The sequence below is a fragment of the Ambystoma mexicanum genome, chromosome 7p (genome assembly GCF_040938575.1).
Source record: "Ambystoma mexicanum isolate Mex_15411 chromosome 7p, UKY_AmexF1_1, whole genome shotgun sequence".
NCBI classification, from domain to species: domain Eukaryota; kingdom Metazoa; phylum Chordata; class Amphibia; order Caudata; family Ambystomatidae; genus Ambystoma; species Ambystoma mexicanum.
The window spans coordinates 944399962-944418419 of record NC_090939.1 but is presented as its reverse complement, the minus strand read 5'-3'; the positions used below and the strand labels follow the sequence as shown (position 1 = coordinate 944418419).

The 18458-nt window shown below is 44.5% G+C and overlaps 1 protein-coding gene across 7 annotated transcripts in view; it reads left to right on the top strand.

The window, feature by feature from the left end:
• APOO (apolipoprotein O) overlaps positions 1-18458 on the top strand; it is a 1477911-nt gene that overhangs the window by 518890 nt on the left and 940563 nt on the right. For all 7 annotated transcript variants that reach the window (XM_069637277.1, XM_069637272.1, XM_069637274.1 and 4 more), the window contains one exon: positions 6447-6501. In XM_069637277.1, coding sequence (XP_069493378.1) covers positions 6447-6501 — 55 coding nt within the window. The remainder of the gene's footprint in view (positions 1-6446; positions 6502-18458) is intronic.

Here is an 18458-nt window from a genome sequence, read left to right as displayed (position 1 = left end):
GTAATTTTTAGTGGTCGTACTGGTATCTGTTCACACTGGCTACAAGCAACGAAGGTAGCTGACCAGAGCACAGAAACAAGTCACAGAATACTCAAAGAAATACAGCGAGAGGAATGGAAAAGAAAATCTGCTGTTTTGTGTTGTGAAACGCTCTGTTTATACTTGTCAGGGAAAGAGGCTTCCTGCCATTTCCATGGCGACACGTCATTAGCTGAGGCGCAGAGAATGTTGACACGAGACGTGCTTTGCGTTGTGAAATGGGCGGTACGCGTCTAGTGATGTCAGGCTCAGGGATGGGGGATATGATTTAGTGCCGCAAACGCAGGTCACCCAGGGCGATGCGGCAAGTGATCAGATTATCACAAAATGGCTGCACCCTGCTGCCTGATTTTGCTTGTGTTCAACAGACGAAAACTCGGGTAAGGTGCATAGGAAATGTTTGTACGATCGATCGAATTATGATTAAAAGCACATGGCCGACCCATAGGGACAATAATATTTTTTGACCAAACCATTCCTTTAAGCCCATTCCAGAACACCCTGTCCAAGTGCAGAATTATGTTGTTTAGACACATGATCAGAAAGGCCCTCGAAGAAAATATATGTCCACAGATGAAATGTGTTTCCTGAAATCCATTCGCAGTTACCATATACCCCTCCCTGCCCCTGTCAATAATGAAGGAATGCACCCAACCCGGTATCCAAATATGTTTGTGTTTTTACATGAAAACGATATCCTTGGTAAGAGGCGCGCAATTGGTGTCCAATATTGGAGAGTCATGCCTTGTTTTTCTATGTGCAACTTAATGCCAAACAAAATGATTGAATGTGTGACCGGATGGGAATGTGTGGCCACAAGGGCAAAATGTGACAGAAGAAGATCAAACAGAGAGAGATTAAGGGACAACAACCACAAGCATACCCTTAAACTGAAGGGATTAACCCTTAAAAAATTCAAACACAAGGCTTGTGGTTTGAGAATGCTACCTTGTCTAAGTGGAATCCATTCTTATACTATTTTCACTAATAGTACTACAAAGAACATTTGCATGACAACCGAGTTATCAAAAAATATACATATTTTATTTATCAGTACAAAACGTTTAATTCAAAAGGTTAAAACTCACAATGTTGAAGTATCTGTGTGGTTTTCTACCACTAAGTTTAAAAAAAAAAAGAAAACTAATTTATTATTGTCTCTGCGTGTATTGACCCCCTTAAAGCGGTAAGTATATTGGTTAAAATACTCAGCCGTTAAAGTGTCTTGTGCTGTGCTACCAATCGCACTCAGCCATACCTCATTACTTACAAATCACTCAAACTCATTCCATTCATTCAACCTTCATTCAGTTTCAAAATTTCATTCCACAATCATAAAAAAGTGCCCGACATGTTTCTTTCCGTTCAAGGTGTCTCGTGTTAAATACCCGGAAATTCTTCAGGGGCTTGTATACGGGGTTAGTTAAGCATGCAGAGTATTACAATAAAATTCAACATTACAACAAAACAAAGCAAAAAATATAATCAAGAAAGAATCCTTTGTAATGTTCTTGTCGGAGTTGCAGTGTTATTCTGGCTCAATGGGGTTGGATTATCACAAAATGGCTGCGCCCTGCTGCCTGATTTTGCTTGTGTTCAACAGACGAAACTCTGGTAAGGTGCATAGGAAATGTTTGTACCATCGATCGAATTATGATTAAAAGCACATGGCCGGACCCATAGGGACAATAATATTTTTTGACTGAACCATTCCTTTAAGCCCATTCCAGAACACCCTGTCCAAGTGCAGAATTATGTTGTTTAGACACATGATCAGAAAGGCCCTCGAAGAAAAGATATGTCCACAGATGAAATGTGTTTCCTGAAAACCATTCGCAGTTACCATATACCCCTGCCTGCCCCTGTCAATAATGAAGGAATGCACCCAACCCGGTATCCAAATATGTTTGCGTTTTTACATGAAAACGATATCCTTGGTAAGAGGTGCGCAATTGGTGTCCAATATTGGAGAGTCATGCCTTGTTTTTCTATGTGCAACTTAATGCCAAACAAAATGATTGAATGTGTGACCGGATGGGAATGTGTGGCCACAAGGGCAAAATGTGACAGAACCAGGATGAAATGTGTCCAGTCGTCGGAGGTTGGACAGACGAGCCCGGATGAACTCCTGACCCAGCACACCACATCATGATGTCAACTCACCACCCACCCATGGACCAATAAGCCATCGCCGACCATATAGCACCTATAGGTGCCTCCTCTTAGTGACCAATCCCAACTGTTGATGTGCCCCCTAGGCCGTCCCACAACTCGATGTCAATTTTTCTGTATAAAAGTAATTTGCAACATGGTTTCTGCAGATCGCTCTTGGCGTGAGCAGAGTAGATTCTGTTTGCCCTAATTTTAGATAAAGCCTTTGACATCACTCTCACTTGATCTTCGTCTTATTCCCTCCTGGGATGTACCTTTTTTGACTCTGGTGGTAGTTCACTGGCAGGCCTGTGGGGGCCTTTCACCTTTGAAGAGCCTGCTTGTGAATCCACAAGTTCTCAAATACTCTCTCCACACATTCCCCATTCCTTCCTCCTCATCAGCAGACCATTCACACCCTGGTTTGCTCTCTACTTTTTGGGCACCATAACATCTATTATCCTAATTTGCTATACTGGGTGACTTCAATGTTTGGTTGGATATGCAAAACCAGCTAGAAATACTCACTCACAGGGATCGTTGAGAACCTCCATCTCTGTCAATTCTACAGCAAACCCTCTTGAGCTTATCTTCTCTCCCAAAAGCCCCTGACTGTTTTGGTCACCTTTTTACATCTCTTCAGACGACCACAAGGCATTTTCCTTCAAAATCAGCTCGTCACCCTTCCCTCTGCCCATAAACCTTTACCAGGTATGCTAACACACCAATGAAAACTCATAACAATTTTACCTTGGCATCATCTGAAACCAGTTCAGACTGGGAGGCTGGCTGTCCACATTGGACAGCCTGCCTCAAGTTTGCATGGTGCAAGGGACATGATTGGTGGACTCAGCCAGTGTTCCTGGATACATTCTGGGGCCTTGGAGCTGAAACTCAGTTGGCCATTGGAACAGAAGATTTTGAAGAAGGACGAATCACAACTTGCAGCAACTCCCAACGACTGCCCCTCCGGTGCCCTGGGAGACCCGTGCCCTCCAGTCCTCCTCAAAAACATCCTCTCTTTGAATTGTGCAGGCACCCTAGCCAGATCCATACTCAAACACTCCCTAAAAGCAGTGGTCGAAGTGAGCGTGAGCGGTCGGGAGCGGTGCTCCTCTACTTTTTTAAATCAAGTTTTACAGCTCCTATACTTTTATTTTAAAAAGAAACCGTTCCGGAACAGTTTTGTTTTTAAAATAACAGTGTAGGAAGACGTTGAAACTTGCATTTTCAGTGCACTGCACTGAACATTCCCTTAAACAGCTGGCAAATGTGTTTGGGGGCTTATATTGTGTGTAGGAGGGAGCAGGACAATGGGGTTTGTGAGGAGCGGGACAGGCTAGCAGGGAACATAGTTCCACTACTTATTTTCTTACACTTCGACCACTGCCTAAAAGCAGGTATTTTCACAGCTGAATACAAAACCTCTAACGTCAAACCACTCCTAAAAAAGCCCCCTTGTCCCCCTCATTGACCGAAACTACCATCCCATCCCCAACAACTGCTTCATAGCCAAATGAATGTGTTCATTTTCAAGATCTTCTGGGCTGGGCTAACTGAGTTTTCTGATTTTGTGCGTCGTTCTATTCTCTTCCTTCCACACAGCCCGCGAACATCCTGTGCTGATCGAGTAGTTCTCAGTGCGTGTCGGTATTGTGGTCAAATATTCTCTTTTTTCAACCCGATGTGACACGTTTATTTTTTTTAAAATAAACTTTGCTTTCATTTCACAGTAACACCATAACCAGCATTGGGTAACACCTACAAGACTTGAATTTTGGTGTTATAACTTTCTACGCACAATAACCTCAAACCGCAGCAAATTAAATTAATATTAGAAGGGTTTTGTCTCCTCTTCTCCTCGAGGGACACGAGTGAAGTACATAAACAGCAGATTCTGCCATTTCATTAACTTCAATAACCATATACTGCATCACGCTGTGTTGTAGCAGTTACAGCTCAATGTCTTAGTTTAGTGAAAAATATGTTAACATTGGTCTATGTTACAACGGCTCCTTGCCCTTCAAAACATCCAATAAATGGCGAGTGTTTTTTAATATTTTGAGACGGTATTGCTGTACACTGCTAAAACATTTCCTATTGTCAGGATCCTCCATGTCTTGGCCACCATTGTGCAATTACTGGGCCGTATAGGCTTTTCCAAAACGGTGCGAACGTAATTCAGGCCACTGACACTGTGTGCAGAGTGCGGTCGTGTAACATGAACATGCGGAGCCAGTTTTACAGTCTGAGGTCCTGCAAGTCATTGGCTTTTAGTGTGCATGCCTCCAGCCCGGTTAGCATTTTTGGGCAGTAAATAGCACTCCTATCAGCACTGCCCGCTTCTAGTTATTGATAGACTCTGGTGTGTCTCCCCAAGCCACTATTGCCAATGGCGCTTTGACCGGGGAATACAGTTCTCTGCATCTGTGTATAAGCACTATGTTAGGATTACTTGTTTCGGATTAGCCACCAGAGATGGAGTGAGTTTCTTCCGCTCCCAACCTAAACCGTCTCCAGGCTGCTTATGGCTCTTGCTCAATTTTCCTGGTCGGCCGGCTTTCCTGAGTGACTGAACTCCCTCTGGTTCTTGTGACTGGGTCAGACAGCCCAACCATACATGACACTGGGATTAACTGTTAAAACACACTGAATTCTGGGACTTCCAGTGAAAGTTCCAAGAGTGCACTGAGAAGAGCAAACTGATAGACACTCTACATGCTAAGAATTCGAGTACAACTTCTCAGACCACACTTCACTAGTCCAACATTTATCAAGTCTGTAATTTTACCTTTGTTCAATATTATATTACCGGAACTACCCTCTTGTGTCGGAAAGCAATATCTCAATTCCAGCCAATTAAATAGCCCAGGGCTTTAAGCGCGGTGGCCCTGGCCTGGGCAGAGCCCAGACACTAAAAAAAAAAAAAAATAATAACGAAAAAATAAACTGCTCCAGAGCTGGGGCATTGCTAGGACTTCTGGTCCCCCATAATGAGACCATGTGGTTTTCTGCAGTAAGTAAGGAGTACTGAGTGATTGATTTAGAAGCATTGTGAACCATTTAGGGAAGTGAGATGATGTCCTCCTAAAATGCAGAACAGCCCAAGCATTACATCCATACGTGTCCAAATAAATGTACATTTTTATTATATTGCATGCTTGTATCACTGTCAGACTTATTTCAGATATAAAATTCCGTGATCGTTCTTATGTTTCCAAAATGCCCTTTTATTTTTAGAAATGTACTGGAAAAAGTATTGGTGTTATTGTTCACTCTCCCTTTCTCATGGGTGATTTATTTACAGAATGAGGGTGATTGCCTCAGTAATTAAATTCTATATTTACTAAGCGAGAATTTTTTTTCATAAACCTCAGAAAAACGAATTTGCAATATGCAGACTGGATGCAAACAATACCATCTGAGAACATGCTGAGTGACACAAAGTACATGCTTGCAGGGTCTCGCGGTATATTTGGGTTTTGCGTTGTTCCCTTTAGATCATGAACATCACTATTTAGGACCCCTTTGCTCATTGTCGAGGTAATATCCATGGACCATAGTCGTAGGTTTGACTCCTGGCAAGACCTAATCGGCCCATCAACATTTCAAAGTCGATACAATTATTACCAGTAAATAGGGTACTAATAGAACCGATTATTACAGCTTGTAGAACCATGTGGAATCTGGCAAGAAGGGTTTTATAAAAACGTGGCAGCATTATGTTTTATTCCAGCTTCTGTACGTTTCTGCATCCGAAATGCTTTAAATTGCGAGTCCCATCTCCTCCCAAGTCTTTCAGTTAGTCCTATATCCTGGGAAACTCGGAACTTGCAGGTAAACATTTAAACGTGTTAACAAAAATGAATTCTTCTACTTTACAGCTGAACTGACGTCAGGTGAAATAATTAGTTTAATAAGGGTTGCATATCTCGTTTATGTAGTTTTGCATCCCTTGTGAAACTGCAAGTCAATTTTACGATTCTGAAACACCAGCTGAATAGGCCATCGCTAATGCCATTTTCTTTTATAAGTTGGCTTTTGTACTGGGCTTGTTTTTTCTCATGTGTTATGGCCAGGGGATTTCTGCTAAGCGAATACTTTGATCTAGGCAGGAAGAAATGCCTTAACGAGTAAAATGTAAACAAGAAACAGGTGGTACTGCTTCATTTGAATTAACAAGCGTGGTTTAACTTATTCTCTGCTTTTGTTTTGATCCCTTAAATTGATAACATTCGTTTTTTTCTGTTGATTAGGATTCTTACTGTAAGATCAAGCCTAAGGTGGAAACGGCTGTGGAACACAGCAAAGGTAAATATGACGTGTGTTATGTCTTAACAGCTGTTCAGAAAATACTGTGGGGACGGGGGCGGGTGAAGTGTAAAAAGCAGGGCAGGTCCTTGTGAGGTGGTAGTTCGTATTCATTTATGTTGTTGGCCGTCCCAGTTTTTCTTCTTAGAAATCTCATCCTAGAGAAAGGAAATGACAAAATAGGCAAAATGCAGATAAAGCAGACAAGCAAAGAAACGCGTAAGAGATGGAGAAAAGGAGGGTGATTGAAAGCTGAAGGAAAACTGCACACAGAGTTGCAAGGTTAAAAACATATATTAAAGAAATGTTCCATGAATTTAAACTTGGTCTTGTTTGGGAATAACCAATCTCGATTAGATCTGTTTTTAGGCATACGATTAAAGACGCCTTTAAAGATTGGTACCATTTACAACAGGATTCTAGTATCGGTAGTTTGTCTAGTTGCTATCTCGAACATAGTAAAAGCTTTGGTTTTGAAGCATACTTCGATGGTGCTCCATATAAGATTTGGAAGTGGGATTATTTTAATCCCTGTGTTTTACAGTTGGGAGTACAATTATATTTTAGGGAGTAGAAATGTAAATCCATTTCCCAATGTGAGTATTTTTTCGTAAGCGAGTAAAAATATTTTTCAACTGGTAAACGACAATGTTTTTGTGATCATTATTTCTTTGCGTCTAGTTATTAATGCACATTAAAAGATACTTGTTTACTTCTTTAGATCAAGCAGTTAGAATAGTAGTTTCATCCTGTGGTATTATGTGCACTCATGGTCCAAACGTATCCATATAGCTGTGTGTGTGGGTGAAAGCAGGGGCACAAGGTTCTACATGTTGGTTTCCTATTTTTTGTTGGAAGTATTTTGACTGCAAATTCTTATATTTTGGGAGTATTTGCCTATTTTGTGAGAGTTAAAGTGACCTATACACCCCTTAACTGCAGGGCTGTACTTGGATCTGAAAAACCTTTTAGTTCTGAAGGCCTTTTTCGAATGGTTTGTTTACTCCCACTTATTCCTCATCTTATGATAATATATATTTCTCTAGCTTTGCTGCTTCGGAAAAAAAGTTCTCGACGCGCTGTATGCAGTGTAGTCGCGTCAATGTACGTCAAGGGCCTCGGTCGATCGTCAACGTCATTATCAGCATAAATAGCGCGTGCAGTGCCCGTTGGCTTCAGTTCTGTTTTTCTGAGCTTACGCTTCAAGTTATTAACGGCGCGCTTCAGTTTTTCACAAGAAAAATGTCTCCTTCGACTCCTTCAACAGCAAAGTTCGGTTTTAAAAAATGCCATGACAGCGGGTCAAAGAAGTCAATTCCGGATCCTCACTGCATCTGCCTATGGTGTCTGGGCTCCGGCACCGTACCGACGAAATTGGGTCCTGTCAGGCCATGGCAGAAAATGCTCTCAGGGTGCATGGAGGTAAACTTCCGGTGGGGAGGTTGACCTCGAAGTAGTCTTCGAAGCGGGAGAAAAATGTCCCCATCTAGGTGTCGATCGCGGCAATCTTCGTCTTCTTCCTCAAAGAAGGCGAAGAAGAGACATCATAGGTCTCCCTCTTCATGATCTGATTCCTCTACCAAGGTAATCAAATGCCAGACAAAATCAGATTCCCCTGCAAAGTGGGATACATTTTGGCCGGAGATGATGTGTATTTTAGAGAATGCGTCCTCAACCCCCTCGAAAGAAACGTGCAAGAGCCATGCCTAGGTCGCTCCCCTGGATGACAAAGGGAAGTTGAAAGCTACCACTTCGAAGCTGAGCATGAAGCCGGCAATACGTCGAGAAATTCCTCAACCCTACAAAAAGTCCTCGAGAGTGTCGACTCGGGAACAGAGTCCTTCTTTGGTACCACCAAAGAAGCATAAGGCGTTGAAGACCTCAATGACTTTGTCAACTATAGCTGAGTCAGACCTGTCAACGCCAAAGTCGTAGGCAGCGCCAAGTAAACTTGTGCCATTTTCTAAGCCGTCTTTGACACCGTTGACAGCCACTTCGACTTTGTCGAAGCCTTTTGGCATACAGGACAAGATTTACAAGCCTGTCCTGAATGAAAAACTTTTTTAGTTCCGTCTTCGATCTATGAGGAGGAACAGCCCTCTGAAGAAGATTCTCCTCCTATTTGGGTTGCAATTTGGCACCCAGAATGTGCGAGAAGAGCTAATCTCTGAATAGTCGAAAATTAGAGACCGTATGATAGTCTCCAGTCGGCTGGTGGTCTTGACAACTCACCTGAAGTGGAATTTGGCAGGCCTGACTCCTCTGAGCATGCAGATTCGTCCTATAGAAAGCTCATGACTGAGGTCACGAACTATATGGGTTGGAGCAGAGCTTCTCCTACATATGAACAGGATGACATGACTGACATCCTGGACCAGGGTTCTCAGAAGGATCCAATTTTTCCCTTCCACAAGGCCCTTCAGAGGAAAGTAACTGCAAGTTGGGATTCCCCGGAATCTGGAACTGCAGTTAATAGAAACTTCACAAGGAAGTACAGGCCATTCAGCATCGATCCAGAATACCTGACCAAGCACCCCACGTCTGAAATCTTAGTAGTTCAGGCTGCCACATCAACCAGGCAACCAGCTTACCCCTCTCTCCCCCCAGATAGAGATGACAAGAGGGTGGATGCCTGGGCATGTATGGTTTTCACAGCAGGCATCATGGCCTTGAAATCTACCAACATGATTTGTACTCTTTCCAGATTCTTATTCCCTGTGGGACTGTGTTGCCATGGCGGCTGATCACATTCCAGAAGGCAAAGAAAGAGACGGCTTCCTGGCTATAGTTAAGCATGGTAAGGAGGCAATGGGAGAATGTCTCCAGTCAGGTTTGGATACTGCTGACAGCATCAGCAGATCCATGGCTGCTAGCACCGTACTATGCAGATTTGCGTGGTTGAGGGAGTCGGGGTTTGCAGCAGACGTGCAAGCTAGACTTCTCAACATGCCCTTTGATGGCTTGAGGTTATGGCTCGAGGTTGTTCGGCAGCAAGGGATATGAGAGTCTGGAGAAGCTGCTGACCTCCATGGCGGCGACTAAATCCCTTAGCGCCTCCATTCGACAACCTCAACAACCATATTCAGGCTCATCTTCCTACCGGGGTCGTTCTTTTCGTTTCTATTCCTCAAATAGTAGAGGAAGTGGACAGGCCGGACAAAGGGGACAAAGAAGATTGCCTCGTGGTGGACGATGAAGGGGTGTTAAATCAGCCCCAGCAGCCGCAACCTTACCCTCAGCCACTGCTGCAGCCACCTCTAAGCCACTCTGAGGCCTTGACCCACAAGACCCCGGTGGGAGGCAGAATTTCTTAGCATCTGAACAAATGGTGAGGCATTACTTCAGATGCTTGGGCACTGGAAACGGTAGCTCAAGGTTACTGCCTTTCCTTTCAGAAAAGGCCTCAAGATCATCCACCGGGATACAACTCTGTCAAAATTCTGGATCCGCTCCTTGTGCAGGACATTTTTATCCTGCTAGAGAAAGGTGCAATAGAACATGTACCTGTAGCAGAGAGGAACAAGGGTTGGTAGTTCCCCCTACTTTCTGATTCCCAAGAAGGACGGAGGATTGAGACCCATCATGGACTTAAGGAACTTGAACAAGTTCCTCAGAAAGGACAAGTCCAAGATGGTTACCCTTTCTCAGATCCTTCAAGCTCTCCAACTCCAAGACTGGTTGGTATCATTGGACCTTCATGATGCTTACTTTCATGTGCCAATTCATCTCAAGCACAGAAAGTACCTGAGGTTCGTGATTGGCGGTTCTCATTTTCAGTTTCGAGTTCTGCCATTCGGGCTGACCTCCGCCCTGAGTGTTTTCACCAAGTTGACAGCGGTGGTGGCAGCGAGACTCAGGAGAGGTGGCATTCACGTCTACCCCTACCTGGACGATTGGCTGATCAGGGCTCGTTCACCAGAGCAAGCCCAGGAACCTCTTAGTATCACCTGCCACTCCCTTCACAAACTAGGCTTCTCCCGCAATTACAGGAAGTCCCATATGACACAATTCCAAAGTCTCCAATTAATTGGAGCAGTCACAATATTTCCTCTGGGAAAGCCTTCCCACCCGAGGTGAGAGCTCAACATATTCAGCAAATGGTAGCAAAATTGCAAAATGCCCAGCATCTTCCGGCATTCAATTTTGTGAGGTTGCTTGGTCTCATGGCATCCTGCATTTTTCTGGTGCCAGAGGCCCGATTGAGAATGAGATCCCTTCAGTGGGCTCTCAGGACTCAGTGGTACCAATTCTCAGAGAATATGTCAGAAGTTCCGAGCAGGGTTGCACAGGACCTTCTACGGTGGGCATGCAAAGACACTATCTTCAAGGGAGAATCTTTTTGGCAACCATGGCCGGAGATAACGGTAGTGACTGATGCCTCACTCACGGGGTGGGGAGTCCACACTAACAAACTGACAATCTGCGATCATTGGTCTCCACCAGAGTCCAAGCTAGACATCAACATTTTGGAGCTGAGGGCCATCATACTAGCACTGAAGGCCTTCCTGCCCTCTGTGTGGGGAAAGAATGTCCTGATAATGAGGGACAACACATGGCCATGTACTACCACAACAAGAGAGGAGGTGTAGGGTCACTACCACTGAACATAGAGGTAATGCGCCTCTGGTTTTGGGCAATACAAGAAGGAATCTCTATCGGCGGTTCACCTAGCCGGAGAGCAGAACATGGCGGTGGACGCTCTGAGCAGGCACAGCACAGTCTCCCACGAGTGGGAACTAGCTCAGGAAGTCCTTCAAGTGATCTTCACCCTTTGAAGAACCCCTCAAGAGGATTTGTTTGCAAACTTGTCTCAACCAGAAGTGCGAACAGATTTGCTCCAGGGAAGTTCCCCCAAGAAGAGCTCTAGGAGACGCGTTCGTAGTGCACTGGGAGTTTCCACTCCTGTATGGGTTTCCTCCAGTCCCATTCATTCCTCATGTGAGCAGGAGGTTGAGAAAGTTCGGGAAATCCATGATTCTAATTGCTCCGGATTGGGCCAGGAGGACGTGGTACCTTCTGAGCTTGTCCATCTGCCCTCCAATACGTCTTCCAAAAAGAGAGGATCTCCCGCAAGGGAAGGTCAGGCTCTCCATCTAGAGGTCAAGACACTCATCCTTCATGCATGGTTTCTGAAAGGCTGAGATACAAGAATTGGAACCTCCCGGATGAAGGCCAGCAACTAAATCGTACTGTTGCTGTTGGAACAAGTTCAGCAACTGGTGCATGGATAAGAATGTGGATCCTTTCCAATGTGAGACATCTATGGTACTTTCTCTTCTATCACACTTAGCCAATCTGGTGCTCCAGATTAGAACCATAAAGGGACACATGACAGCGCTTTCCATTTTTTAGCACTCCTGAGAAGAGGATTCCTATTTTGAAATCCTCTTGATTGTTCAATTTCTGAAGGGACTTACTAATGTATACTCTCCGGTTGTACCTGTTAGTGACCTAAACCTTGTATTACAATTCTTGACGTGCATCCCATTTGAGCCTTTACATTCATGCCCTTTAAGGCTCCTGACATTGAAAACGCTCTTACTTATCGCAATAACATCAACTCTCGGGTGAGTTGCAGGCTCTTTCTTGCAAGCCCCCTCATACTACTTTCTACAAAGATAGTCATCCTCAGGGTAAAACAATCTCTTCTACCAAAGGTAGTCTCTGACTTCTGTTTGTCGAAGAAAATAACATTGCCAACATTCTATCCTCCTCCTCATTCAGGTAAAAAAGAGGAGAGATTACATAGATTAGACCCGAAAAGGGCTGTAAGTTTCTACTTTTCAAGAATGGCTAAATTTCGCCAGGTTGATCAACTTTTTGTTGGGTATACCGGTCCCAAATTGGGCCTGGAAGTCACCAAACAAACAATATCCAGATGGATTATCCTGGCCATTGGCGAATGTTATAGACTTGTGGGTAAGGACCTGCCGGAAGACCGAAGGGTTCATTCCACAAGGGGCATGGCAACCTCTGCAGCTCTTCAAAGGGGTGTCCCAATAAATGACATCTGCTGAGTGCCCACTTGGTCATCCATTCATACATTTGTCAAACACTACTGTCTCGATTCTTCCTCCAGTCAGGAAGCACTTTTTGCTAAAGCCGTCCTCCATTCGGTTCATGATCCAATTGATTGATACTCCCGCCTCCAAATGGTTACTGCTTTGGGAGTCTATCATAAGATGAGGAATACGTGCAAGGACACAATCCATTCGAAGAACAAGTTACTTACACCTGGTAACGTTTTTTCTATTGGATGTTCCTTCCACATATTCCTCACGTTTATTACACTCTATGCTTTCTGAGAGCCTATGGTCTTGGGTACGTCTGGTTAATTCCTCTAAGAAGGGCAAAGGAAAAACAGAACTGAAGCCAATGGGTGCTGCATGCACTATTTATGCTGATGATGACATTGACGATTGACGGAGGCCCTCGAGGGACAACAACGCGACGACACCGCAGACAGTGCCCTTTGTCGAAATTTTTTTACGAAGCAGCAAAGCTGGAGAGAGATATATTATCATAAGGTGAGGAATACGTGGGAGGAACATCCAGTCGAAAGAACGTTACCAGCGGTAAGTAACTTGTTCTTTTCTGAAATTCTGCTTAGGAAGGCTGCCATTTGCCATATTTAGCTCATGATGAAGAAAGGACATTTCTAATGGATTGTGTCCTCTCACATATTCCTCATCTTCCATATATTGAAGTCTGCTTGCAACTTGCTTCGGAATGTATTTTTCAGAGGGTTGAGTGTCGTGCAGCGTCAAATCTTGGTCCTTGGCGGTCTCCGTAGCCTCTCTCGTGACGTCGACCCTGGTATATAGTTGCGCGTACACTGATTGTTACCTCAGTGCCGTTTTTCCCGCATTGCTGTCTGTGTTCAGACTGTGGGGTCAAGATGCCGATCACAGACCTGCACAACGTTTGTCTGTGGTAGGGGTGTACCGAAATTCGGCTTCGAGTAGGTATTCGGCTGAATTCCGGCTGAAAATTAAGTATTCGGCTTCGGCAGAATAACTAATTGAACTCCCACTCGAAGCCGAAGTTACAGTACACCCCTAGTATTCAAACATTTTAATTGCAGGTTCATTGCCGGTTTACTGTTCCTCGCCGTGGGAATGCTTGCAACAGCGCCTTTTGACCAGTAGGTGGCAGTCACGGCTCACTCCTAACGTAGTTGCTGTTTTTAGTCCCGGCAATCATGCCCTCTTGTTATGGGATAACCACTGCCCAGCTGCCTCTGAGGTCCACGTTAGCCCCCTGAAGTTGCGACAGGAAGCAGGTGAGCGCTTTACAGAGAGCCCTTTTAGCACTACGACCGTCTGAGCCATGAGTCCTTGGAACACAGGGATACACAAAGCCATGGCGGCGCTCGCACAGTGCTCCTAAGAGCTGCAGCCCGTGTCCAGGAGATCAGAGGAAGACAGACAGCATTGTCTCGGCTCGCTACTCCCTCAAGGTGACTCTCACTCACATGCCCCTGCACCAGCCACATTGCCCCCGGGCAAACAGACAGGTATGTGAACGTTTTGTATAAAGCATGTGAGGCATTCCAGTCATGAGGATGGGCTGTCAAAGCTAGAAGGTGAGCGGGAGAAAGAATATGCTGCAAAAACTACAAACAAGTCGTTACCAGGCCTGCCCCATCCCCATCCCCCTCCCAGAAGAAAGGCAAAATATGTGGAGAGAAGCGACTGTTATGCAGTCTGGGCGTGAATCCCCAAAGCTTCTGCTGTTTGTGGCACCCTGGAATGCGAGCAATGGGGGCTCGTAGTGGGTGGTCAGTCAGATGCAAATCATGGCATTTTCCTGAGAGCCCGTGCTGAGCCCAGTCACTTTGTAATTATTTAATGATGGGTTCCAGTGTCAGACTGAGGCTGTTTGTATTGAAGCAGTGGTAAAACATATCAGCATTAACACGTGGAGGGAGGGCTGTTTATTGTGCAAAGAGGAGGTGTAAGATGGATGAAAGGAGGGAGTTCCACAGAGAGAGAATGTCTGTCAGTAGATCAAATGGAAGGAAGGCTGCAAGCACTGCTGGGCTTCAAGGCTGCAAGCAGTGCTGGGCTTCTCTGGGAGGGTGCAGACTAGTTGGGTGTTAAATGTCCCTTCCTGGCTGCCTATTGAGAAAAGTCATGGGTGTGGTAAGGGACGGATCCCTGTAGCCTTGGAACATTCAGTTCAGCTAAGTACAAGGAGCAGTGAAGGGGGGGAGGGGTAAATGCAAGGGGCAAGTGTGCAGCTAAACAAGGGAGGCTGGCCGAGCACTGAAAGCAGCACTCTCTCCCTCCCCCCCTTTCTACCACCAGTAATGCCCATAATGTCTCCTTCAAGGCCCTCCACTTCTAAAGCTTAGTTACATCTATGCTCTATTTATAAGCATGTCCTTCACTGAAGTCATGTTAAAACAAGCATTGGCAAAGCAACAGTTTTGGCTTGTATGCATATCTTGACACATTTCCAGTAGTAAACCACTATTCGGCTGATTATTCGGTACCGGCCGAATAGTTCGGGCAACTATTCGGTATTCGGCCGGATAGTACATTTGCTATTCGGTACACCCCTAGTCTGTGGTGCTTGGGATTGGCCACAAGGTCGACGACTATGGCTCGTTTCAATCGATGACTGTTAAGACCTTGCGGGAAAGGAAGGGGAAACTTGATGCAGGTAAGCCCTCCCCTAAATCCCCAACCCTTTCCCCTTCGAAGAAGAAATCCTCCTCTGACTCGAGAGATGTCGCTCCTGTAAAATAACATTCAAAACATAGCTGTCGAGGTCTGGTTCATGAAGCTTGTCCTCTTCCCATGAAAAGGGTAAGGAAAGGCATTGCAGGTCCTCATCGGCGTCTTTGTCGTCTTCTTCTGAAAGAGTTATTTTTCCAAAAAAGAACTCTGACTCCAGCAGAGTTAGAAAACTTCCACTTAAAAATGTTACACATTTTTAAAAAACATTTTCCTCTGAGTGTACCTCTAAAGGCGTCCAAGAAAAATGGCCACCCCTCGGCGACTATTGAGACCGGTAGGGAGTCCCTTTTGTCACCTTTTTGCACGCCTAAGAGCCCGAGAAGAGAGGTTCCTCGACATAAATCTAAGGAATCTTCCTCGACTCACAAGAAAAAGCAGGTGTCCGTTACCTCGAAACATTCACGAACGGCATCGACTTCAAAGGAATCGAAACATTTATGTTTACCACCACATAATTATGTTCGAGGCATATAATACATATTGAGCCTTCGAAGCAATATTTAGTGCTGACGCATTCGTCGACTGTTTCGAATAAGCCGTCAAAGCTTTTGACGCCTTCAGCTTTGTCGGAGCATTCTTTGCTCGCGAAGACTACAAAGTCTATTCCTAATGATCTGAAATTCTTCTAACCCATTCCTAGACCTGGTTTCTTTAGGCAGATGGGTTCAGTCTTTGAAAATGACGAGGAGTACACGGATCAGCCCCCTTTTCGGTATGAATATGGAACCCCAAACGTTCCAGAGGAATTCCTTTCAGATTAGTCCAAGATACAGAATCTTGTAGAAACATTAAAGGAAACCAGTATCTGGGAAACATCACCAGAGACAGAATTAGGTAATACTGAAATATCTGGTTATGCTGATCCTTTTTACAGGGCAGTTATTGGTAAAGTAGCTGAATATCTGGGATGGTCCAGACTTGCAGCTACTGTGGAGACTGATGACCTCACTGGTATCTTAGACTGTGGGCCAATTAGAGACGATGTATTGCCATTTCATGCAGCCTTAAGAGTAAGGGTAATGGAGAACTGGTTGAAGCCAGATTCTATTCCATGTGTTAATTATTAACAAAGAAATACAGGACTGCTTCCGTAGACGCTCCATTTCTGAACAGGTACCAACGCCTGAAAGCTTAGTGGTTCAAGCAGCAACAGCTTGTTCAAAGGCTGGAGCCTATTCTTCTGCTCCAGCAGATAAATATAGGAGGGTTGACTCTTAAGGTAAAAGAGTATTTATTGCAGGAAGTATGGCACTCAAATCTGCCAATGCTACGAGCGCATTATCGAAATACACACATACCCTTTGAGGTGTGGCTGCTCTAGCAGCAAAGCACATACCAGAGGGAGAAGAGCAATGGCTCAGTACTTGGACTTACATATTGGTTAAGAAAATCAGGATTTTCGGTGGATGTTCAAGCATGTCTGATAGTCATGCCATTTGACGGTACTTCTCTGTTTGGGGAGAAGGCTGATAGCAGTCTAGAAAAACTGCAAGCTTCTAGAGCTGCAGCAAATTCTTTAGGGAGGGTAATAAGACAACCACAATCTACAGTTCAAGGATGGAGCGGTCGTTCTTTTCATTTTTATTCCTCCATATCTAGAGGAAGAGGTCAGTTTTCACAAAGAGGTAAAAGAAGACCATATTGTGGAAAAGGTAGAGGAGGAAGGACTCCACGTTCAACACGTTGGATTCTCTCTTCATTTGGCTTTAGGGGTTCTGTCCTTTCCTGGTTTTCCTCTTATCTATCTAATAGATCATGTTCTGTCTCTTGGGATGGAAAGACTTCACCTTTTCCTCAAGAGCACGGTGTTCTCCAAGGTTCAGTCTTGGGCCCGTTTCTATTTTCTCTCTATACTTCATTACTTGCTCCTATCATTTCTTCTTTCAGACTCTCATCACTTTTACGCCAATGACACACAACTTTTTCTATCCTTTCATCTTTCACGCCGGAAATTCACCACACTCTTTCCACCTGTCTCTCTGCCATTAAAACATGGATGTCATTGCACTGTCTCACCGTAAATGCTAGGAAAACTGATGTTCTGTTCTTTCCTGCCAACACAATTCCCCCTTTCCTCCCACCACTGTATGTCTCTCTTCCTGCTTCTACTTCTCCTACTGGATGCAATCTTGGGCTTTATCTGGACTCTAATCTTTCTTTTACTCATATTTCTCTCACATCCTGTTCTTGCCGCTTTCATCTTTATAATCGTAAAGTTTGCTCCTCTCTTACTTTCCATGTGACTAAACTTCTTATCTCTTCTCTTATTTTCTCCCCACTCTTCTATTGTTCTGTCATGCTCTTTGGTCTCCCTTCCTCTCGCCTTGCTCCTTTGAAATCAATATACCATTCCTCTGTTTGTGTACTTTGTCTTCTCTCCTACCGTAATTCTATCTCTGCATCGCTTGCACCTCTCGGATGGTTACCTTTCCATTCCCAACTTAAATTTAATTTTCTGTGCTTAGTCTTTAAATCTCTTTATGGGTTACCTCCGGACTATCTTGCTGCTCTTCTGTCCTTTTAGACTCCTTCTTGTTCTCTTCTCTCCTCCTGTCTCTTTAAGTTGACTGTCCTCCGTCCCCCCCTGTGCTCAGTCCTGTTTTCACTACTTCCAGCGTCTTGCTCCTCTTCATTGGAACACTTTTCCTCTATCTCTTCGGTCTATGACTGTCAACTCTCTCTTTCGGGTCTCCTTGAAAAATCCTCTTCTTCACTGTCCATGATTGTTCGCTTTCAGAATTGATATTTGATTTACTTTATAGTTCAAATTTTTGTACCGTTGGTTTTAACTTTTTACAGCACTTTGGACAAAAGCGCTATATGACTCGATAAAATATAAATACAAAATACAACCACTGAGTTACCCCCAGCTGCAGGTGGAACAGCAAAATTACTCCTTCAACCACAAACCTGTGTTAGGGGTCCGACTGTCTTACCATGTCCAGGGTTGGCAAAGCATAACTTCGGATACATGGGTCCTACAAACAGTAGCAGATGATTACTGCCTCCCATTCTTAAAAAGACCTCCCGATTGCCCACCAAGAGCAAGATCAACCTTGGTTCCAGATCCACTCCTCCAACAGGAGATTCTCACCCTAATGGAGCAAGGTGCGATAGATTTGGTACCTGTAGCAGAGAGGAACCAAGGTTGGTACTCTTTACTTTCTAATCCCCAAGGATGGAGGAGTGCTTCCCATCTTAGACCTGAGATGC